The following is a 23,770-nucleotide window of genomic DNA, read 5'->3' on the forward strand; positions in this document are numbered from 1 at the left end:
AATCATTGAGTTACGGTGCCTAGGAACAAAGGAAGGAACGGAAGGAGGGAAAAAAGGAAAGAAAGTACAGTGGAAAATATGTAATGAAGGAGGGACAGCAGAAAATAATGAGTGAAAAGACGGAAAAAATAAATAAAATGGAGAAAAGGGGAGAGGAAGTAAGGGCGGTAACAAAAGCGCCTATAGGAACGAAGGAAGGAACGGAAGGAGGGAAAAAGGAAAGGAAGTACTGCGGAATATATATAATGAAGGAGAGAGAATAGAAAATCATGAGTGAAAAGACGGAAAGAACGAAAGAAAATGAAGAAAGAGGAGAGGAAGTAAGGGCGGCAACAAAAGCGCCTAGGAACGAAGGAAGGAAAGGAAGTACAGCGGAATATATATAATGAAGGAGAGAGAGTAGAAAATCATGAGTGAAAAGACGGAGAAAACGGAAGAAAATGGAGGGAAAAGAGGAGAAGATGTAGGAGCAGAAACAGCAGCGGGAAGGAGCAACACAAGCGTCCGGTCTTCTATTTACTCACGAACTTACAGTGCTTCCACGACACCTGATTTAATAAAAACTTGATCAAAAACTTCAGTTCCCGTGGAGGCGCAGCTTCTGGAGTACCAACACAGGGAAAGAGAGAGAGAAAGACAGGCGATACACACACACACACACACACACACACACACACACACACACACACACACACACACACACACACACACACACACACACACACACACACACACACACACACCTTAAAAAAGTCAGTTTATGTATTACTTAATTAACTTCAACTCACTCGACAAACACTGTATTGTCGGTGAAAAACATATACCAAAGTATTTCTTGAAAAGCTGCATGCGTTTAATCATTTTGTGCTGCGGTGGCAAAGGGATACATGGCGCAGGGAAGGACGACCACAGCAACTGGATAAGAACGAGCGACATGTTCATAGGGGAAAAAATAATAATAATAAATACAGTAAATTATTCCATACAAAAAAATAATATAGGAATGCGAAATAACTGCCAGGTCAGAATTCCAATGTCTAATTCAGTGGGAGCGATCTTAAAGTATAGAATATGTCAACATGATAAAGTACTGAGGGTAAAGTTTTTGTTTGTACTGCACGCACACACACACACACACACACACACACACACACACACACACACACACACACACACACACACACACACACACACACACACAGCTAAACAAAACATGAGTAGCACTATAACTAACAATGCGCCCCTAAAAAAGAGTAACGAATATTAAAACCTTTTCTAAATTATGAAAAAAAAACTGGAATTTATGAGTGCGTTGGGAGGAGGCGATAATGGCACAGACCAAGCCTTCCACTTGACGGGGGGAAATATTTATGTACACGAAGTCTCCAGGACAGGCGTGCCTCTGCGTCGCCCACAATCCCCACGCCCTCCCTTCCCGCCCCGTCACCAGAAACGCATCACCCTCGCCTGTATTCGGAAACTCCTTGCTCTCTCACTACGACAGTTTTCTAAGGCTACAGCGACGACTAGCCAGGTTTTCAAGACTTTTTCTCATTATAATAATCTAGACACCTTGCCAGTCCAGCACCGGAACCATAAAAATATCCTTAAAAACATGAATATCTTCAATTAAAGCCTTTGGAAAGTAGTGATGGCGAGAGAGCAAAGTGTTTAAAAATATTGTCCCCTTCCCACCCTGCGCCACATCATCGCTAATATATTACCACAAACAAGCTTCGCAGGGTCATCCACAGCAAGGGAGGGGGCGGTGTTAGGCAGCCTTTCTATTCCCCCTTGACGCACTGAGCTAAAGGTTGTAAGCTCAAGCACTTTGGAATCTCATTAACCCTTTGAGTACAATGAAGCGTTTCCATATTCATTCTTCTTACTATTTGGTGATTTTATACAGCTTCAGAAACTTGTGTAGGGGTTAGAATGAAATAGTGAAGACTGTGGCCATTAATCTTCTGACCTCCATAGACCCTTCCTAATGTCAATAAATAGTTTAATCATACACAAATCTCAAAGTAAAAATATGCCCCAGTAGTGAAGGGGATAGGACTGTTTTTAGAAGTTAATGATGTGATTCTTCGGGTTCTTAAGGACTATCATATATTATTGAATTGCCGTGTAGAGTCCTTATCAAATAATCACTAGAATCATGAAAACACTGCTATAAAGGTCAATAGGTTTTATAATGAAGTGTTTCGGTGTCTCAGCTACTCTCAACAATCAGCAGTGTGAGTTATTTGGGTTTACAAGTGTGTGGTCTTTCTTCTAGTGATGGTTTCGTCAAGGATTCTGCACCACTAATGTAAATAAACAAAGATAACTCGATTAATCTCATCTGTGGCCTCTGAAAACAATCCTTACGAGGGAACAAAGCATTAACAATTACGAACCTTTAACTTCCACTAGACTGTGTGACTAGATTGTGTGACTTGACGGAAGTATGTAGCTCAGAAAAGACAGCGAAGTGTTTGAGAGAACGGTGACGGATGGAATAGCGGCGTACATCATGAAACAAAGCAGTCACAAGTTGGCCTTTCCTTGGTGTGAAGAGCGACATGCCACACCCAAGACCCAACCAGATGAAGCCCAGAAAAGACGAGGAAGTGTTTGAAAGAGTACGGTGGCAGATGGGAGAGCACCGCGCATCATGGAACGTGGCAGTCACACCTCGGTCTTTCCTTAATGTGAAGAGCGACACCCCACACCCAAGACCTAACCAGACTAACGACATAGGAAGCCTCTCGGACTTCCCAAGACACACATATATTTTTCATAGTTTACGCTGACATAGATTGCTTCACAACACACGCTACGCTAATCAGTATATTTTTCTTACGTCTCTCTCTCTCTCTCTCTCTCTCTCTCTCTCTCTCTCTCTCTCTCTCTCTCTCTCTCTCTCTCTCTCTCTCTCTCTCTTCTCTAACGAAAGAACAATGCTGCCTGACACTCTTCTCCTCCTCCTCCTCCTCCTCCTCTTCCTCCTCCTCCTCTTCCTCGGAGCAATATGCCACAAATCTTAACTTGCTCCCCTAAAGATATTTTTTTCATAGTTTCAAATTGAATAGAAACTCCTTCAAGCGCAGCCTCAGAATGCATTTTAGAGCTTTCTTCCGTGTCCAAGAAGCTCTCTCTCTCTCTCTCTCTCTCTCTCTCTCTCTCTCTCTCTCTCTCTCTCTGATACAACACCAGTCCTCCTTCATTCGTGCACTTTTGTCTCCTAATAAACTTCATTTTCCTCCTCCTCCTCCTCCTCCTCCAGTTTCTCTTTCTTCTTTCTCCTCCACCTCCTGCTCCTTCTCTTCCTCCTCCTCCTCCTCCTCCAGTTTCTCTTTCTTCTTTCTCCTCCACCTCCTGCTCCTCTCCTCCTCCTCCTCCTCCTCCTCCTCCTCCTCCTTCTCCTCCTCCTCCTCCTCCTCCCTTCTTCCTCTTTCACTTCTCTACCTCAACCTCATTCTTTCTCTTTTTCTCCTTTTGTTTCTGCTTCTCCTCCTCCTCCTCCTCCTCCTCCTCCTCCTCCTCCTCCTTCTCTTTTTCCTCCTTTTATCCTATATACAGAGTCCATCTCCTCTTATCTCCTTTATGCTAACTCCTTTTTTCATCTATCCCTCAACCCCCACTAAAAGCCCTCCTCTCTCTCTCTCTCTCTCTCTCTCTCTCTCTCTCTCTCTCTCTCTCTCTCTCCTCGTCGCATCTATAAATCACTTGTAAAAAGCCTCCAGTTTTCAGAGAGAGAGAGAGAGAGAGAGAGAGAGAGAGAGAGAATGGTGGGTGGACGAAGAAAGGAAAGATTGTGTGTAAGGAAAAGAAGTGACACACAAGGAGAGAGAGAGAGAGAGAGAGAGAGAGAGAGAGAGAGAGAGAGAGAGAGAGAGAGAGAGAGAGAGAGAGAGAGAGAGAGTACAAGACAAGAGGGCGGAGAGCAAATAAATATATATACAAGTAGAAATGGAAGTCTCGTGTTCTCTTCTGAATCCTAAAGTAATGCTGCTTCCCCGTGTTTATTTATTGAAGTAGGTCATTTAGTGCACCACGCGGCAGGAGTGTGCTACGTAGAGACTAGAGACATCTGAAGCGCTCCCAATACAAGGATAATATGTAATGAACTCAAACACACCCTTATATAAATGAGAATACATCCCACTACAAGAATTATGTTACGTAAGGAACCATATTGTGAAACATTTCTGTTCTACTCTTCTATTATTTTCAAAAGGGTTTATTTGAAGTTTCTAATGGTGCTTTTAATGTTTTGTTTTTTTAGGGACAAATGAACAAGGTCTTTACATTATGAACAAATAAAAAAAAGCTCTAGTTGAAGTGGTATGTGTTTGTAAGAGAGTTCTCATGTTTCTAGTAAAGAATTAACAAGTTTTTACCTTATGAACGGGAGAAAAGACTCTAGTTGAAGTGGTATGTGTTTCTAAGAGTGTTTTTTAAGTTTATAGTAAAGAATTAATAAGATTTTTATATTATGAACTGTAAAGACAAGCTCTATTTGAAGTGCTATGTGTTTATAAGATTGTTTTTATGTTTCTAGCAAACAAATAACATGATTTTTTACATTATGAACGGGAAAAAAGGTTCTATTTGAAGTGGTATGTGTTTCTAAGAGTGTTTTTATGTTTCTAGCAAAAAATAACATGATTTTTTACATTATGAACGGGAAAAAAGGCTCTATTTGAAGAGATATGGGTTTCTAAGAGTGTTTTTATGTTTCTAGTAAAGAATTAACATGTGTTTACCTTATGAACTGGAGGAAAGGCTCTACTTGAAGTGGTATGTATTTCTAAGAGTGTTTTTATGTTTCTAGTAAAGAAATAACATGATTTCTACATTATGAACAGGAGGAAAAGACTAGTTAAAATGGCACGAGTTTCTAAAGGTGGTTTTTTACGTTGCTAGTAAAAAATGAACAATATTTCTAGTTTTTGAGGCTGTTTTAATGTTTTTGAGAAATTAACAAGATTTCTACATTATGAACATGAGAAATAGTATTGAGAATCATCCATTTGAGAGAGAGAGAGAGAGAGAGAGAGAGAGAGAGAGAGAGAGAGAGAGAGAGACAAGCATTTTAGAATATGGGTCAAAGTCTCAGTGAATCCCATTATTTGAGTGTACCGTGGTGTGTATTCGTAATGTGTTCCCTCAAGGTGTTTCCAGGATCGGATAATGTTGTTGTTGTTCTTGTTTTGTTGTTGTTGTTGCTGTTTGGTAGTGACAAAAGCAGCATTGTATTTCTATCCGTGTATTCGATGGATTAACTGTGTGTGTGTGTGTGTGTGTGTGTGTGTGTGTGTGTGTGTGTGTGTGTGTGTGTGTGTGTGTGTGTGTGTGTGTGATAATCTGTCTGTCTGTCTGCAAGTCTATCCCTTTGTTCACGTCTGAGTCTTTTTCTATTTTTCTGTCTAGCTGTTTTTTATTTGCCTGTCAGTGTGTTTCTCTGGATGCCTTTTATTTTCTATTTATGTAATGTTTCTACACTCTCTCTCTCTCTCTCTCTCTCTCTCTCTCACCCCAAGCCATCGGCAGCATCTGGCCGCCTCCCCTGCAGCCAATAGCCGCGAGAAGCGTCAAGCCACGCGGGGGATCGGCACAAAATTTCTTCCATTACACCAATATGGGATCCGACCCTCAATTTTTTATAGGTGTATTTTCACTCCTGGAGAAAGAGTGTAATAGTAGACGCGAACGAGCGCTCTTAACATAAATCTGAACCTCCCATTTCGTCGGATTGGGAAAGTTTCTTCTCGTAAATTCCTATTTTTTTATTGTGCCTGCTTTCAAAATGTTCACGTCACGATCGGCGCGACGAGCAAGCACACCGTGTGGCGGAGAGCAGTGCAGGTGCGGGGCGTGGGGCGGCGAGTTAGTGCGGCGAGGAGGAGATTGAGTCGCTGATTGATTCAAGAACCACTTCCATGGCGCCACACCAATAAAGGTCAGACTTACCACAGAATTCCAAACAGGAGTAACTAAAAGCATTGATATCAAAACAAGGGAAGATAGTAAAAATGAAGTATAACACCATCCGTTCCATCCAGAAGAAAGGGAAATATAAGAACAAAGCAACAACACAACAAGCTACAAGGCAACATTTTAAAAGATCAATATTTATGGAGGGAGCCACCCTCCTCTATAAAACGAAGCACCTGATGCCCAGGGGAGAGGGAAGCCTAAAACTTGAATCACGAAGGGAATGAAGGCGGTGTCCTCTCTCACAACACCGACACCGCTAATCCAACCTTCGCTCAGAAAGTGCCACACAAACACACTTTCCACACACTTTGTTCTCTTATCACAACTGTTTCCAAAGATAAGTCATTAGTCGAGCTCTACGATATTTCTCCACATGGTAATACAGAATCTTTGTAGAACCTTCCCTAGAACCATCAAAACACCTGATAAACCCACAACTTCCAAGAGTCTTCTAAAAATATTTAAGACGCCAAGACGTTTTGAAGGAGCGGATCACAAACACAGAGGTAGAATCATATAGGCTTACCAAAGTTGTCCCTTACAGAGCAGAAGGTAATCATGTGCACATCTGGCGTGGCTGGGCGCGGCGGGACGTGGGGAAGGGCGGGGTGGTGCGGTGTGGTGTGGGATGGCGTGGGAAGGCGTGGAGTGCGAGGCGGGGATCGGCGTCTTAATCCTTCATAGCTTTTTTGTTCCTTTCGAGAAAAAATCTGGGGAACGCTCTTTGATTCGCTATCCTTCCCAGAGAGAGAGAGAGAGAGAGAGAGAGAAAGTAAATTAGACGAGGGAACGAAGAGGAAGAGAAAACACAAGAGCAAGAGATGGAAAGAGGAGAACAAGATGATGATTTAGTGAACAAGAGCAAGGCAAAGGAGTGTGTAATTAAGCTGCAAGAAATTGAAGAGGAAAATAAGGGAAGTAGAAGGAGAAGGAGAGCGACTTGAAGAAGAGGAAAAGGTAAGCAGGGAGAAGAAGAAGAAGAAGAAGAAGAAGAAGATTTCACGTGTGCTTGGACAAACTACATGTACTTAAGCAGAGAGAAGGAGGATACGCTAACATAGGCAGCAAAGACATCTCAGTGGCAAAGGCATGCGAGGTGAGAGCAAGCCAAGGTGTGAAGGGAAGGAGATGAGACTGAAGGTGGTATAGGGTGACAGACAACCTGTTTTATTCAAGACCGGCATGCCTTGACCTCTTACCTAAACTTTCCCTGCGCACGTCCATTGCAACACTCAATAACATGGAAACAGATAAACAAATTCAATAGACAAAAGGAAATAACAGAAATAACGGTAAAAAAAAAAAAAACTTTACATTGCATTCCCTTATGACTTTAAAAAATAACTCTCTCTCTCTCTCTCTCTCTCTCTCGACCCACGCCCCTCGACACCCAGCATAAAGCTTCCTTCACAATAACAGCTCCGAACAACAATACTCGAACCAATACAAAACTACCGCCTTCCCTGCTGCCCGATGAAATAGAGAAGGAGGGACTGGGTGGCGGCGGTGGTGGTAGTGGTGGTGGTGGTGAAGTGCAGTGCAGGAAGGAAAGGGTTCACAAATCTTGTTTAATTAAGACTTCACGGGGAGGAATGACCCAGGACAAGTTCCACGAAGCTGATATGACCGCAGCAGGTGTGGCTGGCGCAGGTGTGGCCCGCTGCCAGATGTGTAGCTGCCGCGTAGGAACCGTATGTATGCTGCCAGGACTTACATTAGGATCAGCTCTGACAGATGGGCTACGACAAGAGAGTGTACAGTACGAAGCGCTTGTCAGTGAAACATTGAGGATAAGAGGTGGAAGTAAAGAGTTAAGGGAGAATGTACGAAGGATTATAAAGAGTTGAGAGAATTTAAAATGGCTGATATAGTTGAGAAAATGTAAAATGATAATAAAGTGTCAAGGGAGAATGTATGAAAGGTAATTAAGAGTTGAGGAACTGTACCAAGTTAATGAAGATGAGTAAAAGTGCAAGGAGCGTGTGAGTGAAGCATTGACGATAAGGTGAAGTGTGAAAATAAAGAGCTGTAATTAATAAAGGTGTTTTAACAGATAACCTCCCAAGACATGACTGCCAACGATTACATTATCAAGTCTTTTAGTGCCTTATCAACAGGTTTTTGGGGATCATGTCAAGATTACCGAACCCTCAGCTCTCCTCGTTTCCCGGCTACCCTTTTACAGCTCTTTCACTAAGCTGGCATGACGTGCTAATGAAAAAAATAAATAAATAACCACAACTAACCTAACACTAACTTTAACCTAATCTAACATAATCCTAACTTTAACCTAGGCTTGGTTAGGTTAAAGTTAGGGATAGTTTGGGTTATATTTTTCATTCACATATGTCAGCTGAGTGAAAGAGCTGCGAAGGGGGAGCCGAGAAACGAGGAGAGCTGGCGGGTTCACTAATCTTACATGATCCGGTTTTGGTAAAGGTTATTTGCCTCAAGGGTGTTTTCAAGATTCCATTGACAATTCAGCACAGATTCTTCATCATCAGAGGAGAAGGAAAACAAACATCTATCCATCCAGAATGAGACTAATTATCAAAGGTTTCTAAAAAAAAAAACCGCTCCTGATGAGAAGATGGCGTCTTAAAATAGTCGAGTCGAAACCTTCTCAGATGCTTCGGACTCTCATCTCGACTACTTCAATCACGCTTTAGTGAAAATTAAACACACTTCAATGTTCTTTTCGTGATGAAAGTGATGGCTAAAACAAGGCCCCCGCATCATCAATACTGAAGAAAAAGAGACAGAGATTCCAAATAGGTAATCACTTATGTGGCCTAACGCGTTTCAAAATACGGACCTGAATCGATCATTTTCCTCCACACCCTCAAGGAAAACATAAGCAGACAAGGTTTACTGTATGGCGAGAATACTTAACCATAACGTGTTCACTGGGCTGTTGTCAATGATGTCTCATGAAGGGCAAGGCAGAGTTAACAAGGTATAAAGTCCACTGTGTACTTAACCTCCTGAGTGCCATGACGCGTTTCTATATTCATTCAGCTTACTATTTGGTGATTTTAGACAGCTTCAGAAACTTATGTGGGGGATAGTGAAGACTGTGGCCATTAATTAATCTTCTGACATCCATAGACCTTAATGTCAATAAAATGGTCTAATCGTACACAAATCTCAAGGTAAAAATGTGCCCCATTATTGAAGGGATTAAGCCTCTGACTGCCACTTGGTACATTTTTCCTTAATCACCAATCACTCTGAGGCATTTTTACTTGTTCTGCAGACACACCTAATCTTTGAACTGAGTAAAAAAAGGGCAAATATGTGTTATTTTTCATCGCTATAAAGACTTCGCGCGTTGTTTCCAGTGGTGCTAATTGTTTCGTGTTGCAGTGAAAGGGTTAAAGCTGCTCAACTACACATCTGATCTGCAGGAGAGGAGAGGCAGAAAGGATTATGACTGCACCGATGAACAATCCAGTGCTGGGGGAGAGGCAGTGTGCTGGATGGACACAATTCACTGTTTTATCCACAGGACTATTTTTGAAACACGAATTTGTGGTTTTATTAATTCAGGTTTTTTTGAGGTTCTGACTCGTGAGTGTATTTTGTGTAGCTGTTTATGTTACTTTGTTCATTTTACATTTTCTAATTCATTCTACTTTAGTATTTATAGTTTTTTCTTAGTTTATCAATTAATAGATTTGTTTACCTCTCTTAGTGCATATTATCTTCTGTTTATTCATTTGTATTTCCTTATTAATTTATTCATATTTATCTTTTTATCAATCATTCTATTTCATCTTACTTATTTATTTATCTGTGTGTGTGTGTGTGTGTGTGTGTGTGTGTGTGTGTGTGTGTGTGTACGACAGAAAGGAAGGCATGTTAATATTGACCACGGCTAATCTTGTTCTTGAAGGGCTGCTGGTCCTCGCCTGACCCCCTTGACCCAGGCCGCAGGTGAAGGCGGAGTATGTGGACGACACGTGGATGATATTAAACTACTTGATGGCAGACTGAGGTCTCTCTCTCTCTCTCTCTCTCTCTCTCTCTCTCTCTCTGGCAGGACTTACGACCATATCCACCACTTGGTAAGTTGAAGACCCAGTCAGCGATCAATAACTAAGTTTGACGAGGTGGATCTGAGACACATTATTTATCATACTCATAAATTATATCATGAAAACTTTACACTACAGTTTTTACCAAAGCCAGGAAGCAATTTTCATTTACTAAAACTTATTTCCGCCGCTTTTGTTTTTCTTTGTCTTCGATCCTGATTCAAGATTATTTAACCACTCCCATAGTGTACCTACATGTATTGACACGTTTTGGTCAAGGTTGAACTGTCAGAGAAGAGGCATCCTTTGTAACAGCCCTTTGATTAGTGTTACAGTTATTGTACCATCATAAAAGACGAACGTTGTACCGCAAAAAAAAAAAAAAAAAAAACTGTATACGAGAAGTGAAACACGCATGTACATCAATTGAGCTAAATGATAAAGCAGAATGCAGCAAACCAAAGCGGTTTACAGAGCAGAGAGAGGCAGGAAGGTTGTGTGGAAAGTTTGAAGAAACGTTACGTGAACTGGAGGAATGTTTGTAGGAAAAACGGACCACCTGATGAGAGGAGAGGGAGAGAATATATAAGCACTTTGGATTCAAGTAAATAAAACAATCCATAAATTTGAGGTTTGTGTGAAAATTTGAAAGTTTGTAGGAACGTTACGTGGACTGATGAGGAATGTTTGTAGGAAAACAGACCACCTGATGAGAGGAGAGGGAGAGAATATACAAGCACTTTTGATTCGAGTAAATAAAACAATCCATAAATTTGAGGTTTGTGTGAAAATTTGCAGAAAGAGTTTGACAGAAGTAGATTAGTTACGTTGCACAACCAGCTACCAATTCATGAAATGGGAGAACATCTGGTGTGAGCGGCAGGAAGACTGTAAGCACACTACATAATGCACCAATTACATGTCTTCTATTCTTAAACGTTTCTCTCTTTCTCACCATCACTATTTCACTATTTTCAAAGGCGACGGAGGTAATCAGCCGTGTAATTCTGAGCATCTTCCTAATGACAATACAGAATTATTTTTTCAATTATAACTAAAACCATGAAAATATTCTTGAAAATATAAAATAACTTCCATTAGAAGCTGTTAGAATTAATATAAAGACTGGACGAAGAAATGTTTGTGGATACGATCTTATAAAGCATGAGTGAAAACAAGACAGAGATAAAAGGGGAAGGGGGAGGAATAGACAGTTTATCCACTAATATTGTTCCGTGCCAGTGTTGCATGACGAGTGATGTCTCCATAACGTTTTTTAATCTCTTGGTGGGGTGAAGTGGTGAGCGGCTAAAAGTTACGGGTTATTGGTCAGGAGCCAGATATGAAGCATGATATAAAGAGAAAACGGCAGGAGAGTCTGTTATTGTCTACAGCTGACCCAACAAATGAAAGGAAAAGAAAATAAGAAAAACTACATTTACCCTTGGAGTTTGTGAAGGTGTTTTGACAGGTAAGTTTACGCATACAAGCGACAAGGAGTAAACTTATGTATCAGAGGCAGAGGTTCAAGTGGTGCTGAGAGAGTCATGAATAATGTAACCACTGGAGCGAGGGCAGAAAGGGTGAATTTCAATTACAATATTTTACGGTGCAGATAGTGAGACAGCGAGCGCCAGGAGACAAAGACGAGACAGCGGCCAGGAGATTGAGCAAAGATTTGGGTGATCTTGATACGGAGATGGAAAAGGTGGAGGTGTCTAAAATGTAGTAATGGGAGTGCTAACTATACCAAAGGAAACGATTTTTAAACTAAGAGGAGAAAACTGGACAAGAGCAACAAAAAGAAAGAAAAACGTCCACTCAGTCGCCAGTTCCCTTACAGATAGGGTGGATGGTTAAAAGTTTCCTTGACTATGCTGTGAGTGGGAAGGTAGACAAGGCAATGGTATCCTTGAATATATAGCTATTCGTGCTGGGAGTGTCTATGAAGAGGTGTGAATGAATTTCCTGGTGTCGTAAATTCAGCTGACGGTGTGTGTTGTTTTAAAAAGGAAAGGGAAAGTTCTGTTCATGATAGAATGCTGATGAAAAAATGAAGAATAAAAATTAGTTTAATTATATCATTGACATATGAGGTAAAAGAGAACTATAAAAATGGAGAGTCACGTAGAAATAAATAAAAAAAAATATCATAATAAAATAAAGGTTACCGTGAAAGAGCATTTGGCCTGAATAAAAGCAGTATAAAAGGGTAAAGATCATAAAAATTGTCTTGAAATAATCCCACTGAAATTCAAAATAGATTATGGAAGAAAAAAATATTAATAACAAAAAAATAAACAAAAAAAAGGAAAAAATTTACCTGTTGAAGCAAAAACATGAAAGAAAAATATAAAATGAGAAAGAATGTATTTCAAAATGAGAAAAAAAAAAAATTGCAAATATGTACAAAAAATGAAAGCACAAAGTCTGATAAAAGAGAAAGAGAGAGAGAGAGAGAGAGAGAGAGAGAGAGAGAGAGAGAGAGAGAGACTGGAGCAAAAGATGAGTATGTGAAGGCATTGTTCAGTGTTTTATCGCTGGCCTTGTTTCGTGCCTCCATTGTGTATCCCCTCAATGTGTACGTATTGTGTATTAGATAAATAAATGAATGTATGTGTTGTCTCCTCCTCTCTCTCTCTCTCTCTCTCTCTCTCTCTCTCTCTCTCTCTCTCACACACACACACACACAAAAGCATCGCCTCCGTCATATACCAGTGTGCGCAACTCTCAGCCAAGACCACCACCAGCGTCGCCTTTCACATCACCTCAGTATTGGACAAAACACTTCAGTCTGTGACAATGTATTCGTTAGGACTGCCAGAGAGAGAGAGAGAGAGAGAGAGAGGGGGATTGTTTGAGTGTTTCAGTGAGTGTGATTGCTACAAAGACCTTAAAAAAATGGGTTACGTAATAATAAGCGAAGGAAAACGGAAGGAAGGCAATCTCTCTCTCTCTCTCTCTCTCTCTCTCTCTCTTTCTACAGACACGGTACTAATAATCTTATTACTGAAACCATTCCAGCCATCAACCACTCTATTTGAGAACTATCTTATATAAGCCTTTGTCTCACACACACACACACACACACACACACACACACACACAAACAGAATAGGATGGTATAATAGTGTGTTGTTGTCTAGCAGTGATCAACGGCTTGACTTTCCAAGCACAACAGGACACCTCTCCCTACAGTCCAGGAATGCACGGCTCCATAAACTCTTCCTTCCTTCTTCCATTCTTGTCCTGACTTTCTCCCCTCTCCTTACTTCCTTCCTTTCCTTCTGTACCGTGCTGCCGCTGGTACTTCTCATGTGTACCGTGCGTGGTGGATTACGTTACACTCCCATCTTGCCTCCTGCAGAATGGGGATAAAGGACTCATATCTTGTAGTTCGCCATTTCCTCGATGTAGAGAGTTTGAGAGACCCTGGATGTGATAAGGTGATAACTGGTAAAAGGTGCGAGTCCAGCAGGTGTTTTCTCAGAGACCTGACTCACCTAGGGAAGTCAGGTGAGGTGTGAATGGTCGAGGAACACGCACATGGCGATATGCATCCACGTGGTCGTGTACATAAAGTAAATATGATTATTACTTCCATCACCGTTTCCTGGTCTGCGCGATGGGAGGTTGCCGCTTCGATACCGCGGCTGCGTGCACTGGTCTCTTGTTCTTAGCGAGGGACGAGGCGTGCAGGTAGTCGTGCTCGTCCCTTAAGCCACCAGATTAAACCCAAAGACACGTCCTCGTGATGTTGATTAAATGGAAGCCTGCTAAATGAAGCCCCGCATGCCCCTCACTTGTGGCGGTGTTGCTGTCTAAGTTTGTCTGTCTGTCTAGCTGGCTGGCTCGCTGGTCTCTCTCTCTCTCTCTCTCTCTCTCTCTCTCTCTCTCTCTCTCTCTCTCTCTCTCTCTCTCTCTCTCTCTCTCTCTCTCTCTCTCTCTCTCTCTCTCTCTCTCTCTCTCTCTCTCTCTCTCTCTCTCTCTCTCTCTCTTCGCCTCTAGCTTTCCAAAGCTTCAAAAATACCACTCCAACTAATAGTTTTACATGCACATGCAATTAACTCTCTCTCTCTCTCTCTCTCTCTCTCTGTCAGCGTTGAATCAAAAGGAAATCTCTGGAGTGGTACAAATTGTCTTCAATGAATTTTTCGTTTCTCTCAATCGCCGCAGTAATTAAATAAACACAAACTAATATTTTATTCCTGTCCCCCGTCCACACACTCCCCAAGCCGACACTCCTCCCCGGACACGCATTCTCTTCATTCTCCCACGCGGACTGGTGCGTTCATTATTTTGGAAAAGGTTCGCTATGAATTCAACATCTATTTTCTTCTTCTTTTTCTTCTTTCAGTGCTCAAAAGGTATTAAGAGTCGTGGTTCTATCGCAGGGGTTCTCAATCTGGGGTTACTGTCGGTCACTAAATTCACTTTCTGTTCGATGTCAGATTACTCGCTGTTCAGATAGATGGTCTTATAACTCAGAGGGTTCTTAACGAGAAAAAGGTTAAGAACTGGTCTATCGCAACTTAAGCACTGCTCATGTGTTTGTCTTTCTTATCTCAGTGTGATTTTTTAGCACCACTGGCACTATAAATTAGGATATTTAGGCTTACGGACCCGTGATCTTATTCAGACTACTACTACTACTACTACTACTACTACTACTACTACTACTACTACTACTACTACTACTACTACTACTACATCTACTACTATTGCTACTACTACTACTACTTTTAGCAGGTTGCAGTGGACGTTGTTCGGCTTTCCAAGTGTGTTCATGATCCTAGTGATTAGAATGACACTCCAACTCTCTCTCTCTCTCTCTCTCTCTCTCTCTCTCTCTCTCTCTCTCTCTCTCTCTCTTGTCCCTTAAGACCACCTTTGATTCAATTGGTTCTCTCTTCGTTACGGTTCTGCTTCATCCGTTCCTCCTTGATCTCTCCTCCCACCCCTTCCTCATCTTTGTTTCTTCTCCTTTCATCTCCACCTTCGCCTTACCTTCCTTTCCTTTTCCCTTCCTCGTCTCTTGTTCCCTCCTTTCCTCCCACCCTCCCTCCTCCTCCTCCTCATCTCTCTTTCCTCTGCCTTACGTTACCACATTCGCCATTCAGAGCAAAGAGATGAGTCTCTCTTAACACAGTCAACGAGTGTGGAGAAAGGGAGAATTAAAGAGACCTGGCTGGCTCTCTCTCTCTCTCTCTCTCTCTCTCTCTCTCTCTCTCTCTCTCTCTCTCTCATCCTTGCACCAGCCCAGCCCTCACACGCCCCAGCTGGTGATCCACTAAATGATATTACTAACACAGCTGCTCTCTACCCTCCTTCAGCCATCACGGTGAGGCCACTACAGTTGGTAGGCGCTACATGTAACTCTCTCTCTCTCTCTCTCTCTCTCTCTCTCTCTCTGTTCGCTCGATCGCTCCGTTGATCAACATCTATCTATTTACTTTATTTATCTAAACACATGGACACGCACAGATCCTTCCTACGTCTTTTGATTTGTTACTACAGTTATTCCCACTTGTTCGGAACTTTAAGGGTGTTTTCAAGGTTCTAGTGATATTTTAACTAGGATTCCACATCATAACGGGAGAAAAAGACCCATGAAAACTCGAGGAGGTATTTTAACAGCCTCTGAGAATCCTTATGAGAGTCCAAAGCGTTTCAAAATGTGAGGAGCGGTGACTCTCGGCGGCACAAATGGATGTCATAATGGTTCCCAGTTTCCCACCACTGCCTCTGACCCACCACCATCACCGGCCACCGCTGCTGGTAATTACGAGAACCTCAACAGGACGTTCACGCAATCCGCCGGTCGAGAAACAATATATTTTCGTTTTTCCGTCCAGATACGTACGGAACAATGTTTGGGCGCCGATCAGACTTGTACTTTAATCCTGCGAGAATACTGACTCGATGCTCTAAAGTGAAATTTTTCTCTAGAGGTTTCTCTCTCTCTCTCTCTCTCTCTCTCTCTCTCTCTCTCTCTCTCTCTCTCTCTCTCTCTCTCTCTCTCTCTCTCTCTCTCTCTCTCTCTCTCAATGGTGCGGTGAGCACGAGTGAAGCTGCGACAGGCTGTTGCAACACTTTTTCGCAGCCCCTCACAATTTGCTGTTGCGTTCTTGTTCAAGCAAAAACTGCATGGAATGTTGACTACCTTAAAAAATTTCGACATGTATCCTGTTTCTTTTTTTACTTTTCCTTTATTACTTCTTTGCCGTGTTAGACACAATCCCGCATCGAGACATTTCACTAACGCAATGGACTGAACTAAATGCTACATATATATTCATTTAATTGGCTACAAAACTTTTTGACGAAGAATACTATGTCTTTTCAAGTCTACATAATCGTTTATTCATTGACACTTCACTGCCAAACATTTACTTAGTATTTCATTAAAAGAAAAATGATAAGAATGAATAAAAATATTAAAATAACTGACTGACACCCAATAATCACACCCGAGGCACACAACTTTATGCGAACTTCAGGCCACACTTCCCAACACTGGGGTAGTGGAAAGCACCACCCAGAACTAAACATAAATACATTTACGCATGCACTCACACAGGCTCGGATTTTTACCATCATTGAAAAAGAATAACACTACGGCAAATAATCATGGTATGACTCTATAACAAGCCACCATATGAAGACACAATGGTAAGGCTTCATAACAAGACACAACAACAAGACACAATAACAAAGAACCATAAGAACACACTATGAAAAGATCCCATGACGAGGCACCACAACACACAATAACGGCTCCATAGCAAGACACAATCATAAGCCACCATAAGAATGCACCAAATTACATGAATCATTATAACAAGGCGCGCAAAATACAGTTCGGTAACCATTAACCCACATTATCAAATACCTCGTGCATTATAACTTAAGAATGAAAAAATAAATGAATAAATGTACCTTCGTAACATCACTGTAACTTTACTTCATGTGCTACGCTATTCATAACCTCATATGACTTCTAAATGAACTACGAATTACTCTTTTGATATGATATTTAACTTTTTTTTTTTTTATATGCACGGCGTAAAATGTGTGCAGCTTTATAGCACACCAGAGGTAATATTACACCTAGTAGCATCGATGAAGGCTGAATCTAACCTCTATCCTATATACAAAACTGCACTCTGAGATGAACAATTGAACACTTTAGTAGGTACACACACACACACACACACACACACACACTTCTGTCATAATCGTGTGTGTGTGTGTGTGTGTGTGTGTGTGTGCGTTGCTTTACTTTGCAACGCGGATATGTGTTGCTATGTTATAAACGTGCGCGGCTGTTTGGGTGAGTGAGCAAGAGAGTGTTGTGTACCTATACGTATAAGAGTGTGGGCAGAAACGTTTAAGGCTTGGCTTAGTCACATGTTTACACTTGCAACGCATTCACTGCCACGCCTTATTCCACACTAGTTAGCGCAGTACTATTACTTCCCTATCCCTATTGCTAAATAAATGCCCATTTCTAGAACAATGTCATATAAAATTATCAAATAGCAGAGTTACCTGCATACACCATACAAGTAACACATGAAGTTACCAATACACAAACAACACAGTAGCAGTTACGGTCATGCCTCACAGAAGTAACACAAAGTAATTTCCATACATCCTACAAGGAACTCAGTAACAGTCACTAATAGCCACGGACAATACAAGAAGTCACCCACATGCAGAACGCACATAGAGCAGCCATTGTCACGCTTTATACAGGTAACATAATTCCTCTGCATAGGTAACACTCACGCGTGTGTCCAGGCAAAAAGGCAAGAGTGGCCTCCGTAGCGTCGCTCGGGGTCACTTGGTTAATAGCAGCGTTGCCCTGGAGAAGCACCAGGGCCGCGAAAAGGAGTAAGGGCAGCATGGAGCCAGATACCGTGTATTCATCTCCCTGCCATGCAAGATATGGTTAGTCCTCCCTTCCTGCACCTGCACAATTAGCGACAAACGTCAGTTCGCTCTCGTCCAAAAGACTCTTCACTAAAATTCATTGTCGTTTTCAGTTATTAAAAGAAAAAAGAAAAAGTTTTCTCACCAGTGTATGCAAATTGTCTTAGCACTTGATTTCTTTGTCAAACAGTAGGTACTATAATAGGATGCAAGTCAAAGAAATAACACCATAATATCATGTATCATCAATCAACATTACAGTGATTCATAAGAATCAGTTTTCTGAAATTTGTCACTGTTAACATGGAATTACAAAAGCGTTTTTCGTTGCTTTCGTATTAAGAAAAAAAAAAAAAAAATTGGATGTAGTATAAATTAATTTGTTTCGTCTCATCCAATTATATCTTAATGCCGCCTCTCACAAGCCCTTACATCTGAACCACAAGGTGTATGGAGGAGGCGTGCAAGGGTTCCTCACGTGTCAGAAATGAATAACCACGACGGCACGAGTGTCTATCACCGCTCACGGCTTCTCCTCAAATAGACACTTGGCCAGGATTGAAAGGAAAGTGCTAAGGCGATGGTAAGCTCACGGCAGCGAGCATCGGGAAGCCAAGAGCGCGTCTCTTCCGCCCTTGGCTGAGTCTCCGCACGACAGCCTGTCTCCAGCCCCACTGGCCACGTGCTAAGCCGACCCGCACCGCGCTCGACCTCACCATCAGCCGCATGCGTCCTCCTCACTCATCGCCATCACAGGACACCGACCACGACCACCACGTGCTGCTCTTCTCCCATTCTCACACACACACATACATACATACACACAGCCCAACTCCCTGACTTTGCCGGAAGTCCAGTCAACAGCCTCAACACCAACGCCATCATGGCGTGGACGGAAGAACTAAAATGTAATAAATAATTTAGTCTTCTTTATATCTTTTCATTAACTACACGATCCCATTTTCATTACAATAACAACAGTACTGTCTGATCTCTTGTCTTTACGATATGGTGGATGGTCAACTCACCAAGGGTGTGGAGGTGGCCAAAAGTGGTGTAGGCTATACATCACCACAGTTTTCCCTGCTTATTATCTCCAGTTTGGTCTTCATTATCAAAGCAGTCTCTTACGTTTAACACTAGGTTCAGTAGTTGCATGCTTGGAAACTGTAGTTGTAAGAAATATAAGGAAAGAACACAACGGAAGCAAGAATGGTTCGGTAATATGTTAACACACGCTACAGACACTTCCTACTGGAGCAGTAGAGCTCTGTCGAACACTACGTAGGCATAGTTAAAGGAGACGTTAATTATTCTCGTGTAATAACGTTAAGAATCATTGTATGAGAGTGAATCTGCATAATCAGAGTACGCATATATTGAAAACTGGATAGATATTATGTAGGTTACACTTACAGTGTTCGTTTTTTAGCTTTGTCATGAATACTTTTTTTTTAATCTGATGCATAACAAAGGAGTCTGTGCTTTTCTAGTTCAGAAAAAAAGATATTCATTAAATCTTGCAATCTTCCCTTGCAATGTAGGGATGTTCTGAAAGGAATCTCCTGAAATATGTCCCGTTGAGAAGTTTGTCTCGCATGACATTTGTTGTTAGCAAGAACGTCTCCTTGGCGCGGACGTTTTCTGCACGACACCACAATCACACACACAGCTCAGGATTAAGCCTTGCTCCTTCTGGTTGCGATTAAGCTGATGTGAACTGAACGAATCAGTACGTATTCATTTCCCTGTTGAGTGAACTATGCTGTGTGACACAAACTGATTTGTAAACAAACATGAACCCTCACCAACCTCAGAATGCAGCCTCCCAACTCTCAGGACTGAGCCGATTTTTCACATTCTCAGGCATGTCAGTACAGTGGTCATTCCACGTCTTATCAGAATTGTGGGTTTTGCAGAATTGATATTCCAAAAAGTGAACAAGTTAACGTCAGGGGGATCATTAGGTTAATAGATACTGACAAATTAGGGAAGAGAATAAATCCATTCTCTTATGTAATAACTAATTCATCAAGATAGTTCAAATTTGACACTTTATGTTCATTTGCTTTATAATATTGTTGTATATTAGTCTTGATAATAAGGATTGCTAGGATCCTCCACTTGGAGATCTCATAAGCCCTGAGGACAGCCCCTGAGACCCTCACAAGCGAGACAGCTGCCTCGTCATCCTCAGGTGAGACAGACAACTGTACAGTGATGCTGGGAGGGGATACCAGCCACTCCCAGTAGAGTAGGCAGGGTGAAGGTGGGATCGGAGGATATAGTAGGGTGTGTGGAAGCAAGTTGCCGAGGACACTGAGGAATGAAGTGGCCAATGGTTTCACGGATGTTGCCACACCACAGGCAGTAAGGATCCGATGATTTAAATAAGTGATGGAGATGAGCCATGAATCTTGTATGACCAAGGCGAAGACGGGTCAGGGCATCACCCAACATGTGGGACGTTTGCCTAACCCAAGGCTGCGGATAAGAATCTCGATATTATTGGCCCATAGAGGTGATAGGAAGTGAGTCACCAAGGGAGGCATCCCAGGAAGTGTGAGTAAATGAAGAAATGAGGTGCAGGAATCTGGAGAGAGATGGGGTGGGGAAGGGAGTGCATCTCCTTAATCTTAATATATATTCATGTTTCTAACACATACAGCAACTTTGATAGGTAGTCACTTTATTTGTTATTTATAAGATAATTGTATTGAAGTTTAATAATGATTGCTTTTTAGTCATGAAAGCCTCCTTTCTTTAGAAAGTTATTCAACTCTTTTGAATCAAGAAAAAACGGATAGATATGATGCAGTATGTATTTACTTACAAGCAAATTCTTTATTAGGATGTATCTTCAGCTAAAGTTTTTCACAGATGTTACTGATGTTGGCTGCCTTACCAACCACAGCCCTTGATCCCAACAAGCCAAGATCTGAGTTTGTCGACTGTCCACCCACCATTATATGAAACTTGGGCAAAAAAAACCCTGGGCATTAGAAAAGTCCAACATTTACTGTTGCTTCTCATAACGTGGTCAGTGTATCCTCTGATTTCTTGCATTTGATACAAATTTCTATATTTGCTATTTGGGATGTTCTTTCTGAAATCTACTGTTTTTATAATCTTTGTCACATGATAACAATATTGTGTTCAATGTACTTAGGTTACATTTAAGAGGATTAGGGTTCAAATCATTAGACCTTTAAGCCTTATTCAGTAAGCAAAGATCAGATGTGGAATATAAGTAGAGTAGCTGTAATCTTACAGATTGGTAAGATTGCTATAAAAGACTGGAAATGTTCTTTACTTTTTACTTTACCATCAGAAGATTTCAACACTTGAAATAATTTCATTATTTAATTACCTTATCTTTTCTATTTTAGTTCTCAAAGTCAAACTCATGTGGGGTGAATTTGAAGATGAGGAACAAGACAAGAGAAAAGTATGTCACCAGGCAGAGTCATCACCAGAGAGACCATGTGTAGCCAGTGAAATACCTGAAAACACAGCCGCGGAAGATGAAAACACAGCCACGGAAGATGAAAACATGTATGCATTGCCACTCAGAGATCGACTAGTCCATTTTCTGTCTGCCAGTAACATTGAAGTGAAAAGTCAGCAGATGTGTGAACCTGATCTCACTTATGAAGAAAGAAAAGAAATCATTGAAAATCTCTTAAGTGAAAAACCTGGACAGTTCTTGTACAGGTAATTTTTTTTTTTTTTCTTGGTAATGGTTCTTATTATTCTCTGTTCACCTTGGAAAACTTGAACCTTTTTTTTTTCTTTTCCTTTTCCTTCATAGTCACTTAGTCTTTTTTATATTAAACAAAATAGATAAATAATGAAATACATGTTTTAGAAAGTCATTGCCATTATATTAAAGGATTTATGGTTACTCTTATTCATATTAATTACTATTCTTATTGTTGATAGTGAATATGGTAGTGTAAGTGTAGTATTGAAGACAGAATGATAACTTTGCTGACTCATTTATGATTATTAACACAGGTTTGGCAAGTATCTGGAGCGAGAACACTTACAGTATTTTCTGCAGTACGAAGATGATGTTGAAGTGGATCATTTTCTGACCGAGACATTGAAGACCAAAAACAAACATACAGCAAAGTAAGAGATAATCTCTCTCTCTCTCTCTCTCTCTCTCCACAATAGATTTGTTAAAAATATGAATAGCAGATGATTTCAGATTGTGTGAATTTTCTGTATTATCAATTAATTTACAGAATAACAGTGCGGAATAGAAGATACGCTGCCTTACAGAAGATGCGGAAGTCTGGAGATTACTTTAGTGAGGAAGAAATGGAACGACGTGATCCGCTTCTTTACGACCATCTGATTGGTCAACATCAAACTCAAGAAGAGAGGGACCAAAAGTACAGCACTAATAACACTGAGGAAAAGTAAGTGTGAGATTCACTCACCTTTATTTTCAAGTTATTTTTAAAGTTCATGCTGGCCTCAATAGTTGATCAAGATGAATTTTAATTACAGGCCTCAGGTGTTAACATTTCCTTGTTTCCCTCTGTTTTCTAATTAACTACAGTTTTTACTTTGATTTTATTATATTTATTTTTACATATGATTTTTATTTTGATACTTTCTTTTTAGAATTTTTTTTTTTTATCTAACTTCCATTTTGGAATTTTATTGTTCATGTTTTCATATCAAAACTTTTGTTTTGCTTTTATTTAGGTTTTCTACTCTGCTTCTGCATCACATTGACTATCGTGCACACAAAGAGCTAAAGAAACGGCAAGAAGATGAAGAAGATGACATGCTTGAAGAAGAAGACTCAGACTCAGATGATAATGACAATGATGATGGGGATGCAGAGATGAATTCTGGTATTGAATCCAGAGAAAAGCAGATGTTCAAAGAAGAATTCTATTCTGCAGGATACAATGCTTTTATAAGAGGAGAAAATCAGGACTTTGATTACAAGTAAGTCGGTGTGTTTTATCATTAGATTGTTAACACAGCACAGGTTAGGTTAGGTTAGATTGACTAAATATTAACTGCTTGTGACAGTAGTATGATTCTCAATTACGCATTAATTTTCTCAGGGAAGTTGATGACAATGATGCCCTTGATCTGTTAGAAATTCCAGGCTAGAGATGAAGAGGAAAGATACTTTGATGAGGAGGAAGAAGGATCACATCATGACATGGATTATACTGAAAATGAAAGCTGACAAGAATTGCCAGACAATTCTAAGAGTAAGTTACAAATTGTGAATGCAATGGTCTTATAATAACTTTGTGGTGGAAACTATTTACCAATGAATGTATGTAAGTATAGGAATTGTTTTCTGAACAATATTGTGCAATCTTATTAAAAAAAATCAACTTCAGTGTAGTTATTTAGTTTGAATGCTAGTAAATGTCAGAATTTATAATTATATTGTACTGGAACTAATTGGCATAAATTACATACAGATATTTAAGTGAATTCAGTATTTTTCTGTTTACAGAGTATGACTCCACCTGCTCTACTGATGATCACATTTTGTAAACAAGTAAACATGAAATTCACTGTACCTGACTGTGTCACAGTTGGACACTTCTGAAATTACATAAGTTACTTGTTTGCAGACAAGGATTTGAAAAACATTTTATAAAAATTGTTATTTTGTAAGCAAAAGCATTTCCACAATTTAAAAAATTATTAGGTTTGCATTAAAGAAAATATGTTTTTCTGTATGATGTTTAGTGCATCTGATTTTATTGAAAAAGACAAAGAATGTATTATTTCTTTAAAGGTATAGACAACAGAATGAAGGAGCT

The 23,770-nt window shown here is 40.6% G+C and overlaps 2 protein-coding genes across 4 annotated transcripts in view; one reads left to right on the forward strand and one right to left on the reverse strand.

Moving 5' to 3' along the window:
- The window catches only part of LOC123503356 (neural-cadherin-like), a 294,789-nt gene extending 275,987 nt beyond the window's left edge, over positions 1 to 18,802 (reverse strand). For all 3 annotated transcript variants that reach the window (XM_045253035.1, XM_045253036.1, XM_045253034.1), the window contains exon 1: positions 17,817 to 18,802. In XM_045253035.1, the coding sequence (XP_045108970.1) occupies positions 17,817 to 17,934 (118 nt within the window). In that variant the 5' untranslated portion in view covers positions 17,935 to 18,802. The remainder of the gene's footprint in view (positions 1 to 17,816) is intronic.
- A 781-nt stretch (positions 18,803 to 19,583) lies between these two features.
- Positions 19,584 to 23,435, forward strand: LOC123503600 (coiled-coil domain-containing protein 97-like). Its single transcript, XM_045253504.1, is given in 9 exon segments — positions 19,584 to 19,692; positions 20,075 to 20,157; positions 20,841 to 20,999; positions 21,350 to 21,674; positions 21,978 to 22,094; positions 22,211 to 22,387; positions 22,680 to 22,928; positions 23,051 to 23,090; positions 23,092 to 23,435. Coding segments are annotated over 6 exon segments (978 nt in total). The 5' UTR covers positions 19,584 to 19,692; positions 20,075 to 20,157; positions 20,841 to 20,999; positions 21,350 to 21,366; the 3' UTR covers positions 23,179 to 23,435.
- Positions 23,436 to 23,770: the final 335 nt, after the last annotated feature.

Source organism: Portunus trituberculatus, chromosome 14, assembly GCF_017591435.1.
Source record: "Portunus trituberculatus isolate SZX2019 chromosome 14, ASM1759143v1, whole genome shotgun sequence".
Lineage (NCBI taxonomy): Eukaryota > Metazoa > Arthropoda > Malacostraca > Decapoda > Portunidae > Portunus > Portunus trituberculatus.